Source organism: Homarus americanus, unplaced genomic scaffold (assembly GCF_018991925.1).
Source record: "Homarus americanus isolate GMGI-L3 unplaced genomic scaffold, GMGI_Hamer_2.0 scaffold56333, whole genome shotgun sequence".
Lineage (NCBI taxonomy): Eukaryota > Metazoa > Arthropoda > Malacostraca > Decapoda > Nephropidae > Homarus > Homarus americanus.
In genome coordinates, this window is record NW_024734940.1 from 8,339,227 (window position 1) to 8,366,432 (window position 27,206).

The following is a 27,206-nucleotide window of genomic DNA, read 5'->3' on the forward strand; positions in this document are numbered from 1 at the left end:
TAATAATACGTGGAATATTAAAACGCACGAGGAGACGAGACGGCTGCCGGCTTTGTTTCTGTTAAAGCTTACAAAACCAGTGACTGATTGGTTCTACATATAAAACTGAAGAAAATAAGACCCTGATTGTAGCTGTAAAAAAATTAATATGGTTGTTTGAAGTACCTGTAATGTTATTTAGTGTTAATAAATGGAACAATATAAGTAGCTAACCATTAATGGTAAAAAAAAAAGGTGAGACTGCGTGTATGTAAGTGCGCACATGTGAAAACATATCGTCATTACTCTACATAAGAATATGAAAGCAACACTTATTTACTGCTCATATATATTGAAGGGTTAAATGTTGTACTCTGTATAGACAAGCAGAGAGAGAGAGCAGCCGAACTGCCGGATGTAAACAAACCTTAATTTCCCGCTGCTTTGTTGTTGTTTTTTTTTTTTACGGGGATTAGCCCACCCGGGCATAAGTCACTGACCCACATTGGGGCCTGAGGGGCTGCCTATCTACCTATTGGACAAACTAAAATCGTTCCAAACCACAGAATGCCAGACTAGAGAGGTACATCCTGTATTAGCCTGCTGCATTGCATATACTTTTCAATCATGTAGAATAAAAAGAGAAAACAGTTATTAGTAAAAAATAATCATTTTGATTTAAATCATGATTTTTTTACTCTGATTTAAATCGATTTAAATCATGTGATTTAAATCATTTGATTTAAGTCATAACAACCCTGCCTGAGACCCTGTATTGCTCGATAGTATGCTTTGCCATCCATCATGGTCTCAGTGGTATGTGTAACATACACACCAGATTCAGTCTACAAATTATCGAGACCAACATTCTCCATGTGTTGCCCAATGACTTTCAGTAAGTTGAAGTTGATGTGCAGTCCTCCCATTGTGAATATGGAAGGTGGACCATTCACTTCAAGGCAACATTGTCTAGAATGTAGACATTGCCATTCCTGGCAAAATTATTGAGAATGGCCTCTTCTATGGAGGTGTCGACTCATTTTACTCTGTTGATTTTGAGAAAAAAGGTTGCAATTACATTTTTCATGCATACTGTACATACTGTTTGTAAAGTCACAATTATGTTTGGGAATAACAGACAACATCGCCTTTGGGACATATCTTGAAGTAGATGTTAGTAAGTGATAAATATGAAAAAATATGATTTTGAACAAAAATGAAACATTTGACCTTAAAAATGAGCAAGTCAAAATTCAAGGGTGGCATTCACCCACATTTTTATTCTTATGCTATAAGTGATGGATTTAGCTGGATGCTTGCTTTTAACAGAAATGCCATAAAAATGTTTATAGGGCAATTTTTTCAGGAATGCCTGGTGGTCTACTAATAGTAAATTAATTATTATGTATTCATGTGTATTCCTTCCCATTCTTTTATATTTCCCATTTTGACCTGTTTCCCAAAATGCCTCTGATGGTTGTACATACACAGTACAGTACAGTACAGTACTGGAAAAATATTGCCTTAAATTAACCTTGACACATATTCTTATAAAAGGGTTAACAAGGACATCATGTGAGTTCAAATAATTGCAGGTGGTCAGGTGTCCCATTGCTCCTCTGATGCATTCAACTGTGCAGACGGACGCTGTATCCCAACCCGTTACAAGTGTGATGGCCGCCCTGACTGCCTTGATGGCTCTGACGAGACGAGGGAGCAGTGTGGTGAGTAGACAATTAATACACTCTCCTGCACTCTCTATTAATGAAGTTTCTTTAATTCAACTCACCTTTTTGATGTGAAGGATACAGCTGCATGTACTGTATTAGCCCGGCATCCCTGGTGATATGTGTCCATGCTTATGAGCGTGTCAGAACCCGCCTCTTGATACACTCGAGGGAAAATACCAGTTGGTCATTCAAGCAGTCTGGTCTCAAGTTAGTGTTCAGTTCCACAGTGATAAAACTCAAGCTGGTCTCAAGTTAGTGTTCAGTTCCACAGTGATAAAACTCAAGCTGGTCTCAAGTTAGTGTTCAGTTCCACAGTGATAAGAGTCTTATTTATTGTCAATGTGGCGTAACATCTTTTCTGGCTCTATTTTCTTACCGTTGATGCTCTAATTAAGTTTTTCTTCCAATCACATTACATGTGTGTGTCATCTACCATAAAAAACAAGCGGATTTTATACAGAACTTTATTCATGCATAGTGATTCTGATGTATTTTCATTGTTCCTGCAATTCGATGCTGCTCGTATAAATACGGTTCTCTCCCTTGCTCTGCTCACCTTACAGGAGAAATTCTTTGTCAGCTGCTTCTCTCACATTTTTGGAATACAGGATACACTTTCATATCTCAGTTAAGACACTCTTATATCTCAGTTAAGACACTCTTATATCTCAGTTAAGACACTCTTATATCTCAGTTAAGACACTCTTATATCTCAGTTAAGACACTCTTATATCTCAGTTAAGACACTTTTATATCTCAGTTAAGACACTTTTATATCTCAGTTAAGACACTTTTATATCTCAGTTAAGACACTTTTATATCTCAGTTAAGACACTCTTATATCTCAGTTAAGACACTCTTATATCTCAGACACTCTTATATCTCAGTTAAGACACTCTTATATCTCAGTTAAGACACTCTTATATCTCAGTTAAGACACTCTTATATCTCAGTTAAGACACTCTTATATCTCAGTTAAGACACTCTTATATCTCAGTTAAGACACTTTTATATCTCAGTTAAGACACTCTTATATCTCAGTTAAGACACTTTTATATCTCAGTTAAGACACTTTTATATCTCAGTTAAGACACTCTTATATCTCAGTTAAGACACTCTTATATCTCAGTTAAGACACTCTTATATCTCAGTTAAGACACTCTTATATCTCGGTTAGACACTCTTATATCTCAGTTAGTTTGCTCTTATATCTGTTAAGACTCTTATATCTTTCTTGTTAGGAACACTCTTATATCTCAGTTAAAGACACTCTTATATCTCGGTTAAGACATAACGCATATCTCAGTAAGACTTGCTCTTATCTCCGATTTGAACGCTCTTATATCTCAGTAAGATTGCTCATGTCTCAGTTAAGACTTATCATATCGATTTAAAGAACACTCTTATATCTCGGTTCGGAACACTCTTATATCTCAGTAAAGACGCTCTTATATCGGTTAAGACACTCTTATATCTCCAGTTAAGACACTCTTACCATATCTCAGTTAAGAGAACACTCTTATATCTCAGTTGGGGTGCCTCTATATCTCGAGTTGAACACTCTTATATCTCCAGTTCAAGACTGCTCTTTATATCTCAGTTAGAGACATCATATATCTCCAGTTAAGACTTCTTTCTTATATCTGTTAAAGACACTCTTATATCCTCGGATTCAGACATCTTATATCTCCCAGTTAAGAACGCTCTTATATCTCAGTTAAAGACACTCTTACCATCAGTTAAGACACTCTTTATATCTCTGTTAAGGTGTGCTCTTATCTCTGTTAAGGAACACTCTTATATCTCAGTTAAAGAACCACTCTTATATCTCAGTTAAGACACTCTTATATCTCAGTTAAGACACTCTTATATCTCAGTTAAGACACTTTTATATCTCAGTTAAGACACTCTTATATCTCAGTTAAGACACTCTTATATCTCAGTTAAGACACTCTTATATCTCAGTTAAGACACTCTTATATCTCAGTTAAGACACTCTTATATCTCAGTTAAGACACTCTTATATCTCAGTTAAGACACTCTTATATCTCAGTTAAGACACTCTTATATCTCAGTTAAGACACTCTTATATCTCAGTTAAGACACTCTTATATCTCAGTTAAGACACTCTTATATCTCAGTTAAGACACTCTTATATCTCAGTTAAGACACTCTTATATCTCAGTTAAGACACTCTTATATCTCAGTTAAGACACTTTTATATCTCAGTTAAGACACTCTTATATCTCAGTTAAGACACTCTTATATCTCAGTTAAGACACTCTTATATCTCAGTTAAGACACTCTTATATCTCAGTTAAGACACTCTTATATCTCAGTTAAGACACTCTTATATCTCAGTTAAGACACTCTTATATCTCAGTTAAGACACTTTTATATCTCAGTTAAGACACTCTTATATCTCAGTTAAGACACTCTTATATCTCAGTTAAGACACTCTTATATCTCAGTTAAGACACTCTTATATCTCAGTTAAGACACTCTTATATCTCAGTTAAGACACTTTTATATCTCAGTTAAGACACTCTTATATCTCAGTTAAGACACTCTTATATCTCAGTTAAGACACTCTTATATCTCAGTTAAGACACTTTTATATCTCAGTTAAGACACTCTTATATCTCAGTTAAGACACTTTTATATCTCAGTTAAGACACTCTTATATCTCAGTTAAGACACTCTTATATCTCAGTTAAGACACTCTTATATCTCAGTTAAGACACTCTTATATCTCAGTTAAGACACTTTTATATCTCAGTTAAGACACTCTTATATCTCAGTTAAGACACTTTTATATCTCAGTTAAGACACTCTTATATCTCAGTTAAGACACTCTTATATCTCAGTTAAGACACTTTTATATCTCAGTTAAGACACTCTTATATCTCAGTTAAGACACTTTTATATCTCAGTTAAGACACTTTTATATCTCAGTTAAGACACTCTTATATCTCAGTTAAGACACTCTTATATCTCAGTTAAGACACTCTTATATCTCAGTTAAGACACTCTTATACCCCCAGTTAAGACTCTATATCTCAGTTAAGACACTCTTATATCTCAGTTAAGACACTCTTATATCTCAGTATAAGACACTCTTATATCTCAGTTAAGACACTTTCATATCTCAGTGCTAAGATACCTTATATCTCATGTGCTAAGACACTCTTATATCTCAGTTAAGACACTCTATATCTCAGTTACATACTCTTATATCCTCAGTTAAGACACTCCTTATATCTCAGTTACATACCTTGGCTTCCCAAGACACTCTTATATCTCTCAGTTAAGACACTCTTATATCTCAGTTAAGACACTCTTATATCTCAGTTAAGATACCTATATCTCTGCTAGCACACTTACATCTTCAACGTTAAGCATACTTCTTATATCTCTGCTAAGACACTCTTATATCTCAGTTAAGACTTATATCTCTGCAAGTTAAGACACTTTTATATCTCAGTTAAGACACTCTATCTCAGTTAAGACACTCTTATATCTCAGTTAAGACTCTTATATTCAGTAAGACACTCTTATATCTCAGTTAAGACACTCTTATATCTCAGTTAAGACACTCTTATATCTCAGTTAAGACACTTTATATCTCAGTTACACACTCTTATATCTCAGTTAAGACACTCTTTTATATCTCAGTTAAGACACTCTTATATCTCAGTTAAGACACTCTTATATCTCAGTTAAGACACTCTTATATCTCAGTTAAGACACTCTTATATCTCAGTTAAGACACTCTTATATCTCAGTATATCTCAGTTAAGACACTCTTATATCTCAGTTAAGACACTCTTATATCTCAGTTAAGACACTTTATATCTCAGTTAAGACACTCTTATATCTCAGTTAAGACACTCTTATATCTCAGTTAAGACACTCTTATATCTCAGTTAAGACACTCTTATATCTCAGTTAAGACACTTTTATATCTCAGTTAAGACACTTTTATATCTCAGTTAAGACACTCTTATATCTCAGTTAAGACACTTTCATATCTCAGTTAAGACACTCTTATATCTCAGTTAAGACACTCTTATATCTCAGTTAAGACACTCTTATATCTCAGTTAAGACACTCTTATATCTCAGTTAAGACACTCTTATATCTCAGTTAAGACACTCTTATATCTCAGTTAAGACACTCTTATATCTCAGTTAAGACACTCACAAATCTTAGTGATTAGGAGGAGGTTGAGGGGCAAGCAGGCCCGGCTTGAGCCATAGACGGACTAGGCTGCCCCGCAGCTTATAAGGGACCCCCTGATGCCTCCTTCAAAAATTTAGTTAAAAATCTCTGAGGCTGGCCGAGTGTGAATTTTTCAAGTTACAGGTATCTGCCGAGTTAGGAACTCCTATAATAAAAATTTGAACCTTAAAAAGCATTACAATAAATTAATTATTACTGATTTCTTAATATTTCTATGTCGAGTACAATAACATTATTTATTCTTGTTCTGTTGTTATAATTTATTTCCTGACATATTTGCTATAGTACTATGTTTTCAGCTGCAACACAACAATGGGCAATACTGAAGAACAGGGTAGACATCTCCCTGAAATCATGGTCAGATACAAGGTGGGAAAGCCATATCAAAGCTATAGAGGCTGTCCATTGTCAAACTAAACAAGTAAGGGAGGTCCTGCTGGATAAGAGGAACAAATTCACAGACCCTGTCACAAGGACAGAGGCCCAGTCACTGGCAGAGGAAGTTGAGTCTTACCATTTTTTTATGTGCACCATGGTATGGTATGACATTCCGCAACAAATACAACAAGTGAGCAAACTCATGCAGTCTACAACCATGCAGCTTGATTTGGCTATGAGCTTACTCAAGCACACTAAAGCCTCCCTGGTGAGCTCCCGTGAGAATGGATTTGTCTCAGCACAAGCATCAGCTAAGGACATGTGCAAGGAAATGAATGTGGAGGCTGTGTTAAAGGAAAAGAGACTTAGAATGGCAAAGATACACTTTGGATATGAAGCTCCAGGTGAGCCAATTTCAATATGGTGGTAGACTCTGCCATCACATCACTCAATGAAAGATTCCAGAGCCTGGGAGAAGTTTGAGACAAATTTGGAGGTCTCTTTCACTTCAAAGAACTGTCCATTGATTCACTCGCAACACAATGTCAGGAGGTGAGTGACACCCTGAGCTATGGTGGAGAGTCAAATATTGATGGAAAAGAACTGGCCTTTGAGATGAGAAATCTACCAGACTTACCCTCTGATGAAATGACAGCATTGGAACTTCTTAAATATATATGTGAAAAGTAGATTAAAGAGCTTTATCCAAACAAGTGGAGAGCTCTGAGGATAGCAGTCACTCTGCCTGTAACTGTAGCTTCAGCAGAGAGGAGCTTCTCAAAGCTTAAGCTTATCAAAACATACTTAAGGTCTAAGATGGCTCAGGATAGGCTTACTGGGCTTACTGTCATTAGCATAAATAATGCTGTTGGGAAACAAGTGTCATAGGAATAACATTATATGATATATAAATTACTGAAGTAATAATATATAGTAGCAACAACAAATTGTTGGTACTGATTTGCTTTCCTTTTGAGGATGGGACCGGGAGGGGCAGGATGGGGACGTTTTCCCATGAGATAATGGGGGAGGGGGCATAAATCATGTCTCACCTAGAGTTGGGTCTGGGGGCAAGTCTTAGTGATTAGGTGGAGGTTGAGGGGCAAGTCTTAGTTATTAGGTGGAGGTTGAGGGGCAAATCTTAGTTATTAGGTGGAGGTTGAGGGGCAAGTCTTAGTTATTAGGTGGAGGTTGAGGGGCAAGTCTTGGTGATTTGAATAAGTTTAAGGGCAAGTCTTTAGGATGAGGTTAAGGGAAAAATATGCAAGACACCAACACAAATTAGACCATACAGTACAGTACCCCTAAACCTTCAGCATACAATACAGATGTGAAGATATAAACGACAACAACATCCCGTGCACATATCAGAAACAAGAGCAGTGGAAATAAAAGTGAAGCCATTAAGCCTATTATTCAGTTTTCACTCATTTATCTACATCCTCTTCATTCTAAATTTCTTGTATTCCTTAGGTGCAGATGTCTGTTCAAATAAGCTGGCTTGCAATGACGGACGTTGCCTGGCTCGTAATATATGCTGCCAAGAACGTGATCAGTCTCCTCCAAACTGTACCATAGAGGCCACAATACAGTGTTGCAGGCAGCTGGTCCACCCTGGTAGGTATTAAATGTTCTTTCTTTATTTGTATTTATTTATTTTTTATTATTATTGCTATTACAGTAAACCCTCGATAACTTGGCATTTGATAACTCAAAATTTCTTATAACTCAGCACAGACATATTCACGGAATGTATTATAGTATAACTCGGGAAATGCCGAGATATATAAAATTATCTGGGAAAATCTCAGTATATCTGGCCACCTGTGTCACCTACCATGCCTCTGTGTCACCTACCATGCCTCTGTGACACCTACCATGCCTGTGTCACCTACCATACCTCTGTCTCACCTACTATGATGCTCCATTCTTCACCTGCATTGCTGGTAAGTGTTACTTTTTTACATTTAGTAATTACATGTACACATTTATCGATCGATAATTTTTTAGTGTTGTATTTTTGTAGGAGGGGGGAAAGTGCCTCAATAAGTTGGAATTTAGGATAATTCGACAAGGCCAGAGCGCCATATGTGCCGAGTTATCGAAGGCTTACTGTATTATTATGATTATTATTTTTGCTGCTGCTGTTGTTTTTGTTATTATTGAACTGTATTATTATTTATATTCTCCTCCTCCTAGTAAAGTTGGTATGATGTACAGTATTACGTTTCTGTTTGGGAGAGATGATACAATTGTTTGATAAAAAGTGGCAAAATTCATGAGTGACAAGCTTCATAGTCATAAGGTCCTAGTAAAGTTGGTATGATGTACAGTATTACGTTTCTGTTTGGGAGAGATGATACAATTGTTTGATAAAAAGTGGCAAAATTCATGAGTGACAAGCTTCATAGTCATAAGGTATGACAAAAGAATCTAAGGTTATTATATTTTAGATAGATTATAAAGAGAAAAATACCTTACGGGGTGCCCTGGTAACAAACTTTTACCACACAACTATTTCAGAAACCAGGTATAGGTGTTTGGGGCTTTGTTGTGAAAGTGGACACCATAGCTCATTTGTTTCAGCTGTAAGAGGTAATAGCTGACAGCAAATGAAGAGTGTTTGTGCATGTGTGTGTGTGTGTGTGTGTGTACATACTGTATGTGTTTGTGTGAATTCATTTTCAACTTTAGGCCCCTTGCAATGTACATGAAGAATGTCTTCTGTAAATAGTCTTGTTTAATGTTTTTTATTTGCTGTACAGTAATGATAATTTTTTTTTTGTGCTGTAATTATAGAGTTGAGTCTTTGTTTTTATTATATGGATACAGTATGCACCTTTGTTTTACAGTCAAGATATTGTATATAGCCAAAGATTTCAATTGGGGAAATAATTTAAGGGTGAATTTCTATTTTCTTTATACTCATACTTATTATCTTTATAGCCACATTTCCTTACTCATTATCCTCTATATGCATTATAGTACAAAGTTAATCTGAAAATTGGATATGTTTAGTGTTAGTTTGCAGCACACAAGTAAGCTTTTCTCACTACTGTTGCCTCAAACATATTCTGTACTTATATTTGTTTTGCAGCTCTCCTTGATCAGGACCTTTATTACTTGGAGGCAAAACCCAGCCTTCACCAACAGTGGAACAACCAACCAGATTCAACGCTTGTTATGGGTAAGATAACTCTGATTTTGGTGTGTTATTATTGTACTTTCTAGTAAGCTTCCGGTTGCAGTTACTGTATCAGCCTAACATAAATGGGTGTGTTTTAGGTGGTTTGGAGTCCCATGGCAACCATAGATGATGCTTTTTTCTCTGAATAGTCATCCTCAGTTCATTAGTGTTCGGAACTTTTATAGATTGCAGATAAAGATAAGTGGTGGGCAGAATCATCGTCTAGTTAGGGCAAACATGGGCTGTCATCAAGTAGCACAGAATTTCTGCTACACTTCTTTCCTTATTCCGTTGTGTCTTAACCTAAAGGCGGTGCCTGTGTTTATAAATATTCTCTCTATGTTTCTTCCAGGATGTATTGTGGCAGTCGCAAATTTAGTAACAGTAGCCATTATTGTTGGAGTGCGATACCACCTGTGGCGCTCAAACGGTACCTCCTCTCGTGCTCACTATCACCTAAATCGACTACGATCTGCAACTCTCCGTCCATTTGGCCTGAGCTCCTCTATCACCCCTCCGTCAACCACAGATCAGTATCAGCTGAGGTCAGCGGATAACCTGTACTCCAGAATAATCCCTGGATTACGTTCCGATTTATTAGCTCCGGAAATTTTGCGTGAACAGCGCCACCAGTGTACACGTCAACAGCGACCGTTTAGTGGTGGAGTCGTCTTGTGTCCTCCCTCAAGTTCTCAGCCTCCACATTACTCCCAGCTTCCTAATGGCCCTACAGGTCCACCTCCCTCGTACCATCAGGCAAGTTAACCCACATGAAGTGTTGTCACATTGTAATGTTTATTTGTTATCCTTGAGATTCAGTTAATTTGCCTTTATTATACAAACACATCAGTACTTAAGTTGATAATTAATGCACATCATCAATGACTATTGATAGTGTTAGTGGTTTTGATATATTTTGTTCATAAATGGAGTATAATGCTGATGAAAACACAAACTTTATTGCTGTGACAAATTTAGGAATCAAAGACAGATAATTAGAGAGATGTGGGTCAGCTACTTGTATGTAGGATTATGTAATACTCAGCTGTGAATTTTAATTAACATCTTTGTCTTAGAGATCTGTTGTTAACACAATTTATCACGGGTTTTATGGTCAATAATCATTCCCCTGTAAATGTGAAGGGTCTGGTGCTTGTTGTGGTGGCCATCACACGAAGGTCAGAGTGGTGAGGTAATTTACTCAACACCAGTCTACTTTATAAGGAAGGGGTGAGGGTTTACCTGAGTAGATGTATCCGAGAGAGAACGTTAAAAAGGAGAAGCAGAGAAAGATAAAAGAATTATGTATGGATCAAGAAGAAGAGTTAGAGAATTGGAAAACAATAAATTTGATTCATTGTTGCATTTTTGAGTGGTGGGGTAAACCATTTTCCACAGTTAAAGTGTGAATTAAGGTTATTCAAAGGAAATTCATATTAGTATTTTAAGAACAATTTCATTATTTTATCCACTTCATTATAGCCTTAGGTAAGTAAAGTTGGTTGACTGAGTCATTCTAGTGTATAAAAGTACACTGGGATATTATTCTTCCAAATCAAGTTTTCAAAGAGCAATGACAAGGTAGGATGGCCTCAGGAAGTTTTGTAGTAGTATTAATAGTTTGTGTGAATTTTTCTCAAGGTTGTTGGAGCACCACCTCCTCCATACTCCTCGCGTGACGACCTTACCGTCGGGGGCGTGAGTGACGGTTTGCCTCTCTCCCTGCTCTCCCCGCTCCTCACTAACACCCACAACATCAACAACAATGGAGACATCAATGGTAACAGCACACCTCACCTGACAGTCATGCACAATCATAATATTGGTCACGCAGCGGCCTCACCGTCAACCTCGTCGCATTACACGGGTTCACAGACACGAGGTAACAAATAAGATCCCACATTGGAAGCTCTAACACTTCTGTTTGTTGTTTATGTCACAGCATAAACACTATTGTCTTGTAAAACTGTAGCAGTTAGGTGTTCAATTTTTAATTACTCATTTTCAGTAGTGTCAAGACTTGTTAGATTTGTGATTAAGGTGAACGTTGGTGGTTAGATGATGTAGAGTAGTAAGCATTGTTATATGTTATCATACTGTAATTGAAGGTGAGATTTACTGATGAATATGTTTTAAAGAAAAGGAATTATCTGTAATATGCAGCAGGTGGTGTTATACTTAGCCTGGTTACCATGTCCCTCCCTACATCAGATAAACAGTGGATGTAGTAATAATTTTGCTGATATGTAAATTTTGAATGGTGTCTGTGTAAAGAAAAAGATATTTTCCATTACAACATATAACATAACATTATACTTTGTAATAGATTGACATGAAATGTGTAACAAAGTATATTTAGATATTTTTTATAGATACAGTACTGCTGTTACTTTGATAAGAGTAGATTAAATTTTACTTCTTCCATACTTTATGCTACAAGTACATAAATACATTGTGTCAAAATGTATTGTTGCCAGAAATTTTAAATATTCTTTATCTATGTACAAGGCAAGTTGTGAAAGGGGGTTGTGAAATTGCCAATTAATTCTGCTTTTCTGCATCTAGGTCAGGGTCTATCGAGTTCCTCCAAGTTGTATCTGACTTATTGGCAGCTTTATATGCATCTAAAAAATATTTTTAACAACATAATAATTCCTGATTTATATGAAAGATACTTCATTTTAAAGCAGAGTTTTCATGAATTTATAACAGGTGTTTAAGACCTCAGTGGTGTTTAATCTTCCATCAGTGATGCTCCTTTAAGTTACCATATTGTGCCAACTACACTACTGTACACCATAACTTGTAAGTCCGGAGCAGTCTCAGCTCCCAAGGTCATGAAGGCTGGACAAGACTAGATTGAATCGGAAATTGACGCTTGCATTATATCGATATTTTGCAGGCACCTTTTGTGTTCTGGGCCGCAGTATATGTGTAGGGGCTGTCTCACAAAATTTGAGGGAGCTCTTTGCTTTATTTACTGTAAAATCAGCAAGACCTTTGAGGCTTGAGGGTTTACCTTTCTCCATTTCAGGATAATTTCTACACTTTAAGACAAATATTAGACAGCTTAGAAAACCAATGCACACATAAAAATTGGACTAAAAAGTTACTGTTTTCAGAGGCAGAGGTACTGGATTCACTAACAAACTCTGCACGTCTGTTCCAGTCTGGTTGAATCTATGTAGGCAGTGTAGAGAGGTGCACTAATTTCAGACAGATCAATTCATTAGTGTTTTTATAATCAGAGCCCAGGGATCACTCAGTTGTTGAGCCAGAGGGAGATACAGTAGTCCAGAGAAGGAAGCTCGAGTATCCAGATGTGTTGCCAAATTTTGAACATGCTCATCAGATGTAACCAGATTTTCTTTTTTCAGAGTTTACTAGATACAGTGTTATATAGTATAGTGTTGTAATGTCCCCCCCTCTCTCTCTCTCTCTCTGTGTGTGTGTGTGTGTGTGTAAGCTTTAACCCATTATCATAAAAGGGTGGCCAGAAACCAAAGTAAACACAGACTTGCTCTTCATGTGCTGTCACTTATTCACTATAATTCCTATAAGAGATGTATATTGCGGCAGTGATGTTCTTCGTGTACACCAAAGCCCCAAAATAGCCAGCCATCTAGTTTACACGTCTTTTCACATAACTTTTATGTGTTGGTTCCATCATTTGATCCATTTGCTTTTGATTTAGCTTTTAAATTATGTCTCACATCATCTTTTTGTTTAGTGTATTATAGTTTTTGCTTTGATTGGTTCAAGAGAATAGAGGAGGGATGATGGGTCTATATAAAGTCTTGAATGCCATACTAATGTCTAGGATTTTATTATTTGTTCTTGAATTGATGATTTTTGTACAGGAGGCATTGAGGAGGACAGATTTTAATGTCATACCAAACATATTATTGAACATTGATCAAGAATTTTTTTATTAATTACCATAACACTTTGAGCTTTGTTGTATCTTTCACATCTTATATCTTCTGTGTGTGGGATCTTGAGGTGTTTAAGAACCGGTTAGACTTTGTATGTTCAGTTTACACTTCTGTATAAATATATATATTTTGAAGCCTTTTCCAACATAATGGTATAGTGGCTGGAATTGAGAACACACATCCACACACATTGTCCATTTATTCACTCATTCTTTAATAAAAGCTGTGTTCTGCTTTGGTACTTCCCCTCCACAACATGGCCCCAAATCTACTTTACCGCTGTAGCTGCAGAGAAGCCAGTGTCACTCACCAGCAGCACGTCCTGCCCTCAAAATTATTTAATGCCAAGTTCTTCACTCTTTCATGAACATAACTGTTTCCTTCTTGACTATTCCTCACTCAGAACTGTTAGTGCATCCTTCACCTTATCCTTCCTTTATCTTCTTAGTCTTCCCCTCTCCCTCATGCCATCTGGAACTGAATGGTGCCCATCATATTTTTTTTTGTGTGTGTCAATGTTTCACTTCCTACTTTGTCTATTCAAACTGAGGAGACCTTTTACTTTCTTGTCTCCTGATTGCTGTATTTCCTATTATCTGCATCTTGCAAGGTTGTAAGAAATTATATTAGAGTTATGAACCTGATGAGAGAATCTGTAAGAGACTGTGTAGTATGGATAGCTACCATCAGGTAATCGCTGCTAACCCACATAAGTGTGGAAAATAGCTGTAGAACATTGATGAAGATGATGCTGACACGTACAGCCTTTTCATGTTCTGATCCGGGGTGGCTGAGCAAGTGCTGACTTTTTATTCTTAGTTTTCAGCAGATGGTGGGTTATCCTACCCCCATGACAGGATGCTAATGCAGTAAAGTTTTTTCCATAGTTGATAAGCATATCAGATAGTGTACTTATTTATAGCTAAATGCCCTAGGGTTAGTGCACAAAGGAGAACATGCAATCCTGCACTCCAACTGAGATAGGGAGGTTACTCTTGGACAAGGGGAGAAGTGTTGATTTTAGGATAAAGGTCAGGGTTACAGGTAATGAAGATAGAATTTCAGTTGCTAGGCTGTAACATCACTTTCCAAATACATGTTTACATGGCAGGCGTATTGTATGTCGTTATCAACACTCTTATTAAATTGCTTTGCCCCGTAAAATATTTGATCACATGAGAGATGCTAAATGTGACTTGGATAATGGTCACCCCCAGGTACATGTAGAAATGTGTCCCTTTTAAAATTTAATAGTTTTGTCCAGTGTATGAAGTGATTTAGTTGTTGAAATATAAAATTACAATGTACTGTAAGAACACATGGTCTCTCACCAGCTACAGTGGTATGGTCGGCTCTTGTAGTGATGATCAACTTGTAAGGCCTCTTAAAGTTGACATTCACTTTACGCACAGCAGCAGGAGACACCAGTAGAAATAATAAATCTGTAATGGGAAAGGTATTACTGCTCGGATGTAGACATTGTTCACTTGTGAATTATTTTGAATACATGATATTTGACGTGACAACTCATGAGCTTTGTAGGTGTGTGTGTATGTGTGTGTTGTTATTACAGTACCATGATGACTCGCAGACCTCACCATCAAGGTACTAGTAGTACAAGAGGTGTGCTGTTCTGTACTTCCTATTTGGTTCGATGGACATTTTTTTTTATGCTGTGCTTTGTTTTTCTCAGTGCAGTTTTTTGTAACTAATCAATGATTCTTGATCACATTTGATGATGTAGGAATAATTCCTAAATTTTCTCCTTCATGGTGAACATTAATTCATTTTATATAACAAACTGCTCCATATTGCATGCTTTAATTACCCCATTTAACCACTTCTATTACCTTCGTACATGCATAAGCTACCTTGACCTTGCAGTAAGGACATTGTAAAGTAGTTTAATATTGGTCTGCTTTTGGAAAGTACCATTCCTGTTGGCCTCTTACTGTTCAATTAAGCATCACAAGTTTGTAACACCACCACTGTACTGTGCATATCATGAAACCTTTAAGGAAGAACAAAATGTAGGAGTACAGTACAGTATTTATGGTACAGAAGGTCAATAAGTCAAACCTGTGTTGGTAATGAAGATCAGAATTTTTTAGGCCAAGCTGTTGATGCAATATTTAAAACATCTTTTATGTAATTTTATTAGCTAGAAAAGCTTTCAAATTGTTGTTGAGGTTGTGTGTAATGATAGCATACAATATATCAGGCATGAAAATAGATCAGTTTCACTATGGTTGAATACTCTAAGTATTTCATGACTTATGTTTGTGTGTGTTTTGTTGTCTGTGTTGTAAGGTAATGAACCTAGAGGCTGGCCTTTAGGGTTGGAGTTCCTTGGCAGCTCAAGTAATTAGCTTTAAATTCCTTTACAGGCACGATGATGTAATAAATAGTACAGTAGATGTTTATGAACTTGTATATACTGTACTCTCTCTCTGTTAAAAATATGTCATCATCATCATCTTCATCACTCACTCAGCAACGGGGTAGCTAGTTATTTTTACTTTTGTTTTTGTTATTTTGTTAATAGTGCCAATACTGATGTTGTTTTGTTTTTTGTTACTTTATATAATGTAGAGATGGGATGTCTTTATTTATGTGTTAATGTTTGACCGTGAGAGATAATTATTGAGGGTCAGAGGGCAGCTTATTTACCCGGGAGATTACAGTGTGACAGCGGTTACAGTAGTTCACTTCCTTGTGGTCACATTTACACTATGATCCTGGCTGCTAATGATCACCCAACAGCACACAATACTAGATGCCATCATGCAGTAAGACCTGCTTCCCAGTTCAGTGTTTTTTGTTGTTTTTTTTGTTCGTACACTTATCATGACATATATATCTGTCAATTCAATTGATTTTTACCATTTTATTTATATTTTTATATTTTTCTCTGTACAGGTAAGAAATGCAGTTGCTTTATCAATTTATTTATTGAAACGATTATATTTAGAAAAATGTTGTAAACAATCATCTTGAATACAGCATCAAAATACTTACACTATTATGTTAGTTCAGTATGATGATTATTATATGTTTTTGTTTATATAACTGTAGTTCACTTAAGGAATATTAATACTTAACTACAAATGGAAAATAGTTTGTATAATTGGAATAATTTTCCAACTTTGGCATTCTATCCAACATTACTTTTGCTGTATAGTATATTGGTTATTCATTGTGTGATGCATGAGTGTCCGCCACCAGAGCACCTCCTGGCAGAGTGTGTCTATCCAGGGGGCCGTCTCTGTGTTGATGTCAGAAATGTTGTTAAGCCTACCTATCTAAGCTAACCTTATTTTACCTAACCTAATTTTACCTGATCTAATAATTATAATCTAACCTAAATATACCTAACCTAACTTAACCTAATATTACCTAACCTAACTAACTACACAATCTTTCATCATAATTTAGGTTCTGCTTCAAATCAGGTCATCTGGCCAAGTACATGTTTATACAACAACTGTACACTGATCTGACAGGATGCAGATCCCCCTCCAGGATAAGGCAAGCTCTTTCAGGGGGTCTTATTGTAGTAGAGTGCCACAGGTCACATGTTTCTTCCCCTCTGCTACAGTATAAAAGGGGATATCTTACTTCAGTGCTGCTTCGTATGTTATTTAAGAAAAAAAAATCTTCCTATAATACATGATGTTTTGAAGTAAATTCTCATTTTACAATCAGTGAATTATGATAAATCCTCTTTCTTAAGTTATTAAGAATCACTTATATGTCTTATATGTGTTGGTGTGTTGTGTACAGAACTGTAGAACACTATACAGTAGGAAGCTTGAAACTGAGTGTATACATTACAAGTCCACACATCAGAAGGGAACCATTTCTGAGGCCTTAAGAAAGCACCTACTTATGGGTGTCTGTAAGTCCCTCACTTACCCATATGCAAAAAAAAATAGCTGATAAGCACAAAATATATAGAAATGAAAGAAATTGTAAGAAAATGAAAGTTCTAATAAAAATAATGTGAAACTGGCAGTACAGAATAAAGAGGAGCAGCTCTGTTTATTCAGTTGCATTTATGACAATATTAATGGGACTATGTAGGAGTTTCAGCTATACAGATGAACTCAGTTAAATTGTAATATAGGCATCCCCGGGGTTACGGAAGGTGTGTGTTCGTGAAAATTTGTCCGTAATACTAAACCAATTTCCCCATTGACTTTCATTATATAATTTGAGATGCATTCCCAAGGAAATTTGTTTGTCAAAAAGACGTAATACAAGCACATTTATGAATGAAACTAATTTTTTTTTTACACATACTTTTATTATTTTATGATATAATATGATAATAAATATACAAAACACTTGAATTTAACTTAACACAAACAATGTTGAGTGCTGCATTAGGTGAGGTGGTGAGGTAAGGTGGTGCAATCAAAGTTACTGGGAGGCAGACGGAGGGGCACTACTGGCTCCTGCCTCGCCCTGTAAACCATCATCATCTACTTCATCTGCTACAGGCCTTGCTCTTGGGGCCAAAAACTTGTCCAAGGTTGTTTGGCATTGACGGCACATTTTGTCCTTGTACAACTCCCTGTAGCAGTTGAGACTATTCTGCATTTCTCTTGAAACTTTGAGGTTGCATTCATGGTCAGGATCGTTAGTAGCAAAGATTTGCAAAGCTTCCTCTACAAGTGCAAACCCTTCAGCCAAATGCTTTGTTGTCAACTCAAGTGCGATCCTCTCTATGGTACTCTAATACCCCTGTAACTCAACCACATCATCTTGCACAACTTCAAAGCCTACATTATTTGCAAATGTCACAATGTCTTGCTGAACTTATTAATGGTTTCTGCTTGGTGAAAATCTTGAAAGTCGTTGATGCACTCTGGCCATATGTTCTTCCACACACCATGCATAGTTGATGGTTTAACTTCATCCGGCAACTTGGCTATGTTCTCCACACCGTTCATGATGTTGAACCTTTTCCAGAAGTCCCTAATTATTGGTTTATCCTCCCCATCAATTGCTGCTATGAGCTGTTTAAATGTTCTTCTTAGGTAATAGGCCTTGCCTTAAAGTTTGCAATCACACCTTGATCCATTGGCTGGAGCAAGACAGTTGTGTTCTTGGATATATATTCCACTCGTACATTACCAGAAAGATCATTCGGGTTATTTGGGTGGCTGGGTGCATTATCTAAGAGGAGCAAAGCTTTCTTGGATATATTACGCTTGTTACTGTACCTCTCAACAGCAGGGGCAAAATAGTTTGTGAACCAGTCTTGAAAAAGGCTCATGGTCATCCAAGCTTTCTTGTTTGAACGCCAAGTCATTGGTAGTTTAGGCTTGGCGTAGCCCTTGAAAGCCCTTGGATTTTCAGAGTGGTACACAAGAAGAGGCTTTAATTTCATATCACCAGCAGCATTTCCTCCCAAAAGAAGAGTTAGACGATCTTTTGAAGCTTTAAAACCTGGTGCCGACTTTTCTTCTTTGGAAATGAACGTCCTAGCAGGCATGCGCTTCCAAAAAAGTCCGGTTTCATCCACATTGTACACTTGTTCTGGTATATAGCTGCCTTCAGCAATAATTTTCTTCAGTTCTTCCAGATATTTACATGCAGCTTCTGCATGAGCACTAGCAACTTCACCGACCATCGTAATGTTATGCAAATGAAGGCTCTTCTTAAACCTTTCAAACCATCCTTTACTCGCCTGAAAAGGTTTTGCATCAGAACTTGCACCTTGTTCTTTCTGCAAATCCTCGTGCAAACTTTTTGCTTTCTCCTGAATGATCATCGTGCTTAGCGACACATTCCGTTTTGTTTGGCCTTCAATCCACAAATTCAAGTCTTTCCATATTAAGCATCACATTACGTCTATGAAAAAACAATGTACGGACAGTTACAGGAGTAGCCAATTGAGCACTTGACCTAATTTTGTCTTTATTATCACGTATTGTGCACACTGTAGTCGTAGCAAGGCCTAATGTTTTTGCAACCTGGCTAAGTTTTTCTCCCGCATCAAACCTCCATAAAACATCAAGCTTAATGTCCAATGTAATTCCTTTATGGGATCTTTTAGCACCACTGCTTTCACTTGAACTTGGCCTCTTTCCAGTTATCTTGAATAAGGGTACACAGTAATACAGTCCTGAATACAGAAGTATGTAAGTGTCGCGAGACCAATCGCACACGACCCCGCACGTGGGTTCAAACAGAACGGGTTGGCGTGGCGTGGGTACGCGGCGTCCCCACTGTGCAGTTTTGTAGCAACCACCAAGAAATTCACACGAAAGAAATTTTAACATCTCTGAATTTTGTTCTTATAGTTGTTCTTATAGTACAGGTATTGAAAAAAAAAGCTTATAATATTTTATACCCAATTTCCGTAATGGGAAATTTTTTGTCCGTATCCCAGATATATGGGTCATAATTTACAAAATCCATAAGAGCGAATTTCCGTAACCTGAGTTGCCATAACCCCGGGGGATGCCTGTACACTGTACTGTATGTACTATACAGTATAGTACTCTAATATCATTTGGGTGTTGTGGATATGTAAAATTCAGTTACACAGACCTTCAGAAATTTGGATGTTTTGCTGTTCTTACCATTTATAGTGCCAAAAAAAAATAAAGGGTATATTATTTGTAAATTTACCAAAATATTGTATATGAGTACAAGTACTGTATGTAATTTTGGTAATAATATAAAGTTTAATTCAGTCATACACAAATGTTGTGCCAAATAAGAAACCCATTAGTTGTCTTTTTATTATGGAAAACCTTTGTAACTTTGGTGAAATAAAACAGAATTTAGTACAGTACTGTAATACTGTAGAATGTCCGATAAATCAAACCTCCTCCTACCTCACTTAGGTGAGGTCATACTGGAGTAGACACTGTTAGGTTAGGGTTAGTGTGTTTGGTTATTTCTAGTTTGAATGTATTTTATTGTACAGGTACACCACCGATTTTCCGGCACCCTTGGTTCCAAAGCCTTGCTGATTATCCGTTTTGCCGGACAAACCGAGGTCACATAATAATAATTCAACAATACACCCCTAACCAACTAATGATACACCTCCCATGTCTCTAAAGCACCATGGACTGCTAGAAACTTAAATTAAACAAATGTTAAATGTAAATTAAATGTGAAAAAGCCATAATTTTAAGCAACATATTACTGTACGGTACTCACTTTGTACTCAAATGTACTACAGTACTGTACACTAAAGGACTAAAAGGTTTATCTCTTGTGCAAACTGTGTGGTGTTTATACTCAAATTAATCACTATCTTACAAGAATTCCAGCAATGCAAGTTATATTCTGCTAAGTCTAGTCAGCTTCATTTTACAAGATAAAAACTTTAAGCCTAAAACTACCTTCACCCTGGCTGGGAGGGAAGTTAAATGCCCTCTCATTATTCTGCCCGGACTATAGGAGGTGCCAGACCATCAGTTCCCGGAATATCAGTGGTGTACCTTTGTTTTACACAGTACCTTGTTGAGCCTCATGACTGTTGCTATGGTCACAGGAGTTTTAATGCCCATGAAGAGCAAAACTGTATTTCAACTAAATTTTTTGAAATATTCATAAATTTTGTATACCTGCACTGTATATAGTAATGTAAGCTTAATTTTTGGTGTTTGTAGCCTTTTATGTTATTTGATATTTTAATTCTGTCAGGTATTTCTTGGAATAGATACTTGCATATAATGTTTGTTGGACAATAATGTATGCTTCTGCTGCTCATATTATCTTGAGAGGGATGGTGTTTTAGGTACTGTACAGGTAAAGTAAACTCTCTTATTAATGGTAGACTTGGTCTAGCAAGATCCCAGTACAGTACAGTACTGTACACTTAGTAGAATATCTTTGAATAAGAATCTTTTTTTTTTTTATAATATTTCTTTTAATTAATAGACCAGTAATGATGATTCATTTGTATTGTAATGCATTTAGAAAACAGTACAGGCAGTCCCTGATTTATGAAGGTTTGGTTTACCAAAATACGGAGTTCTGAATGAGTAAATTTTGTCACATGATTCAATTTACGAACCAAAAAATTATTTTTTTTAAATTTTTGTCAATAATATTTAAATTATGCTAAGTATTTTTTTCTTCGCTACCAGAAGTGTATACAGTGGTCCCTCGGTTAACGAGCACAATCTGTTCTAGAAGGTTGCTCGTTAACCGAAACCATTGTTTCAATGGGTTTTGGGGTAATTGGTTCCAGCTCACCGAAAATTGTCTAAATTCAACAAAAAAGGTAGAAAAGTACACTTACTTTGAGGTGTGTATGTAGAAGGCTCCTGGATGATGATGATGATGCTGATGATGATGATGGGAATTAGAATGGGGGTGGAGGAGAAGAGAAGGCATTGGGGTGGAAGAGAAGTCACCCCATGGTGCCATTTCACCCATAAAATTTTAGTTCTCTTGGTGTAATTCAAGATTATGTCCTTTAAATCAACACTGCACTGCATTATATATTGTCAATATGTAAAATAAATTTCAAAATGACCAATAATTTTCTTGCAAACACAGAAAAAAGCATTTAGTTGAAGAGAGTCTCAAGCAAGATGTTACCTCCACTAAAAAGACACAAAGACTGACACCTGCATGGTGTGTTGGCAGGCTGGATGGCATGTTCAATAATTGTTAAAATTACTAAAAAAAAAATTTAATATTAAACTTTAAAAATTATTGAATAGTATACACTTCTTGATATTTACTAAAATGGTAAGGAATTTAAACTCTAGAACCGATTACTGTACTGGCGGACTAATACTACAGCTGGTGGACCGCCAAATGCAAGCAAAAACATGTTCAGGTTAGCTCGTAAGATACTCGTTAATCGAGGGATTGCTCGTTAACCGAAGTTAAGAATCTTATGGAAGGTAACTCGTTAACCGAGGGACCACTGTGTATATATATATATATACACTGATAACCACAAGAAAACACAAAGTTCCTAAGTGCTTTCGTGTAATATATATATATATATATATATATATATATATATATATATATATATATATATATATATATATATATATATATATATATATATATATATATATATATATATATATATATATATATATATATATATATATATATTTTTTTTTTTTTTTTTTTTTTTTGTAGGAACGTATCTCAACTTTTATAATGAGATTCTGTGGGGAAAAGTGATCCAATTTGCGAAAAATCAATTCATGAAAGGTTTTCAGGAACGAGTCCTTTTGTTAATTGGGGAATCCCTGCACTATTTTGTAAAGTATACTGTACTGTACTGTACTATACTACATAATTACACAGAATAATAAATGCTAAAAAATGCTCAAAAAGACATCAAGACAATTCCAGATTAAGAACTGAGGAACTTGTGAACTGGCTGTACCTATCACAGCCTGAATTTATGAGTGAGGCAGTACACAATGATGGTGGTGCGGGAAGCAGCTGACTAGTCACCATCTAGACTCGACCAGTATCTCAGGGGAGGGGGACTGTACTGTGCTGTATATTGCATGGGAAATAGTGGGAGTATTTTCTAATAAGGGAGATGCTGGGCTCAATCCTGGAATATTATTGGGATGATGGCATCTTATTAAGTAGAAAACCTCTTTAATCAGAGAGTTTACTGCTGATGAATAATAATAATATGCTCAATATGTATACTTTACTAATTTCAGGACCAGTTTATGTTTATCCTATAAAGAACAAGGTATTTTGTGTGTATTACAATGTTATCATTGTAGTGTAACTTTCTATTTATACTGATAAACTCTTTCCTGTTTTGGTGTTGGACAGCGTTATTGTAATTTCAGTTTATTTAAAAACAAAAACCGATTTTTTTTTATGTTTGTGCATAAATTTACACATGAACATACATTTACACGTCGACAGTGTCATGGTCACACCCTGTTTTGTCACTTTGTATGTGAATAAATGTCTTTCTCTTCCTACAAATAGAAATAAATTTTTTTTTTGCTATTTCAAGAAAAGTAGAATCTCTCTTTTAGCTGGTGAAGACAACTACTATACTGAACAGGAAATTTTGCATCATATGAAAATACAGTATATCTAATTATCTTGTTAGTGTATGAATGCAGTATGACATATGGCAGTTGGCTGCATAGTTTTCATGCATAAATTTTAATACTTTTTTTTTGGGGGGGGGGGAGAAAATATCATAAATGGTATTAAATACATGCTATTCTCTTTGACAGACAGACAATATACTGTACTACAGATCCTCAGTCATGACAATAAACACTTGTACTTGAAGTATGACTTGGTTTATTAGTTAAGGTCATAGCAGTTCATTCACACAGAGAATCATGCACACACAGACAATAGTTGTATGACTCTCACCCGTCCAGTAAGGAGAGCCATGGCTGATTTACTTCTGTCTGCTCGTGTGGGTTTAACGATTGAACAGTTCAGTTCATTGGTCTCATTCAACACCTTTGGATATTAAGTAAATTGCTCCATGTTTGCATTGCTGCTACAGTGTGTCTTGTAATGCACAAACTGAGACATTCACGCAGAGCTTCATGCAAATGTGAGACACAACTGACCTGTGTTGATGGCCTTACAGGTATTGTGAAGTCCACTTTAGATCTGTTTTATTATATTCCTTTGCTCAGATTATGACATTTGTATACAATGGTGTCATTCACATTTATTTGTTATTCAGTATTAACTTTAGTTTTTCAATTTATTTTTCTCCTATACTGTATTCCTCTTTCCTTCTTAGTAGTTTATAGAGCTGAATTATTTTGTTACTTAAACAACAGGACAGACTGGGTCATTACCAGCATTAACTGGCTAAACTCCCTCATCATAGACACTATTGAAAAAATATTGTGAGCATAATATATTTATTTTTACCTCAGTCAGCATGAAATAAAGTGGAAGATGCAATCATTTATAGAAATTTTTTGAGTGGTTAATTATTTTTTATATTAACCTAATGGACTAATACTTTATTTACTTATATAGTGAGAAAGGATTATTAATTAGGAAAACTGTACAGTACTTAGGGCAGAGAAACCTACTGGCTCATGTCGAGAAGCAATAGGATTATCTTGTGAAATACTGGATACCTTTTCTTGGCAAATATCACAGAATTTATTACATTATTATCGTCCATTTTATATTCACAGTTGCCTAGATACAGTTTGTTTCTATCACAATGTTTGATGTAGTGCATCAATCAGAGCTTTTGTTTACCAGGCTGTACCTGTTGTCTGTGTAGAACGTGCAGGAGCCAGCTTATAGTTAACCTGGCTTCAATTTTATTGTTATATTACCAGTTAGATTCACACAAAGACAAAAGACCAACTAGTTGAAACATATTTTTTTCTTTTGGTGAATTGTTATGGATATTTATCCTGGTTGGCAGATAAGCACAACCTTACATTTTTAACATACACTTATGATCTGGTTTATAATAATAATTTGTGATGTGTTAAGTAGTTTATTGAAATACTGTAGTTCTGGAAAGTTAAGCTGTAAAGTACTGTAATACTATACGTGTACAGTACTATAGTACACTATAATTGTTGTTGTATAAATATTGCTCAGAAATTCTATTGGAAACAGTCACTGTTGGCCTCTTGATGATTTGTACATGCAGGAGTGTAATCTATATATACTGTAGATCTGAAAGAGATATTACAAATGATTCCAGCTATGTGTAAAAAGTTACTTTTTTACAGTTGGCAAACTATATTTTATCTTTACAGTATATTGATAAATTTTTAATGTTTGAGTAAAATTTTAGTGTGAAAGTTTCCAGACTCTCACCAGTTGAAACCATTAAACATAAAACTTGAGATGTTCTCAAAGTTTTATTTTTTTTTTGCAAAGTTCAATTGCGATTACCCCGGTACATAAAACAAACTCCAGAGTACAATACAGAAATCACTCAAGTATTAAGAGTAAGTACTGTACTGTACTGTACTGTACTGTACTGTACTGTACTGTACTGTACTGTTGTTGCTTGACCAATCTTCAGTACAGTATATAATTGCTCTAAGTTTTTGGATGAAATTGAATAAACTACTTATTTAAATTCATCTCAAAAGAATGTGAGAGATAATGAGGTCATCATCAGCTGCACTGGATTAAATAGATATTAGAGCGAGGATCATGGTGAGACAGATGTGGTGCACCTTCATGTTTGCACGTACTGTAGTTGGTCTGGCGGCCTTCACAATGATCACTGATTGAGCCATGTTAATTTGGTAAGGTTGGTACTTCTGATTGTACAATGCATTGTATAACCAATACGATGTATTCTCTATGTCACATACAGCATAGTTAATACAGAGAAATTTACAGGAATCACCCTAGTAAATTAGTATTGTTCAGAATTCTTGGTCCGGTGTGTCATATTGTATAACAGCGTAAAGGAGCAGATTTTTTTTTTATATATACATCTTTCATTAACATTTATTTTTATTTTTTATTAGATCCTATAGAGATATTTACATTGTACAGTATTTATTTGCAAAAACTTTTAGCAATTTATAAAGCATAGACTGAATCTGTTTAGTAGTTATAACTTGAGAAATGTTGTACGTGTCAATAGTATGTTAGCTGTATTGGTATGTGCCAAAGCCCAGAGCTGTTCACACAGAAATTTTTGTATACTGTAGTCATTGTATGCCTAAATAAATGTCTATTTCCTTTTTTATATTAGAAATATCAGAAATTTTGTTTTAAAGTTGTTAAATATATACAGATGACCTAAGTTTTTTTATTTATTTTTTTTTTATTCCTATGATGGTTTGTGATGATATTTTTTGTGAAGGAAAATTTTTTTGCATAGAGTGCAGTTCAGTACTTTTTAACAGAGTGTTTTTCACTGTTTTTCAACCATATAACAGCAGATGAAGCTTAACTTTTTATTATATTTTGTGTAGCAGCAGCACCAAGGATATACAGTACAGTACTCTTGAATACTGTATCCTTATTGTTATAGTAAAGCGAATAAGTGACACAAAACAATGAATTACTTCTGCAGTTTGTATCTATAGCACAATGGTTAATGTTGTGTTTCTCATTTACTGTACATAAATCAATCAAAATTTACCAGAGGCTCAGGCTTTTTTGAGATGAAGCTTCTGTCTCTATTCTTCATCAACATTTAATGGCCATTTTCATTCTCTCAAATAGGTTTTTTATCGTCGTAGTTATAGAGTAATATACAGTATTTCAAGGTGAAGAGCAAATAAAATCACAACTGTACACCATATGTTTACAGTATTAAGTACTGTATACTGTATGTTTGAAAAATAAAAATCACACAAGACAAATGAAAATTATAAAGTTTACATAAACAAATGTAAAAAAAAATAAAATAACTTTTGTTATTTACAGATGCAAAATGTGATTGATACAGGATGAAATGGGAAAGTGGGCCCCATAGGCATGACTGTTCATAAGGGACAGTGTGGATACAGCACACTATATACTGTACAGTATAGAACTAAACCTTCAGTAGACAAGGAGGCAGCATGGCCGGTACTGCACTCGACCTCCTTCACTTCCCCAAATTGTAAACTTAGGTGCTCATTTACAGCTGGGTAAACTGGGAGTGCCCAGGGATCGAACCACCAACCCATGAAACAGGAGGTGAATGCTGTATCCACTTGACTACCACAATCTGGAAGATATATACAGTATAATTAAATAAGAGGTTGGTCGACTGTGTTTAAGTAAAGTAGTTTGTTCTGGGGTAAAATGGATGTTGAGTGA

General features: G+C 35.7%; 2 protein-coding genes across 2 annotated transcripts in view; one reads left to right on the plus strand and one right to left on the minus strand.

The window, feature by feature from the left end:
* LOC121870608 overlaps positions 1-20,098 on the plus strand; it is a 44,548-nt gene extending 24,450 nt beyond the window's left edge. Inside the window, exons 4-8 of the mRNA XM_042372445.1 lie at positions 1,575-1,703; positions 7,803-7,946; positions 9,427-9,516; positions 9,869-10,272; positions 11,158-20,098. Of these exons, the coding sequence (XP_042228379.1) occupies positions 1,575-1,703; positions 7,803-7,946; positions 9,427-9,516; positions 9,869-10,272; positions 11,158-11,409 (1,019 nt within the window). The 3' untranslated portion in view covers positions 11,410-20,098. The remainder of the gene's footprint in view (positions 1-1,574; positions 1,704-7,802; positions 7,947-9,426; positions 9,517-9,868; positions 10,273-11,157) is intronic.
* On the minus strand, positions 18,490-19,230 carry LOC121870566 (tigger transposable element-derived protein 1-like). The gene has a single exon (XM_042372397.1). It carries the CDS (start codon positions 19,228-19,230, stop codon positions 18,490-18,492), a length of 741 nt encoding a protein of 246 aa, XP_042228331.1.
* Positions 20,099-27,206: the final 7,108 nt, after the last annotated feature.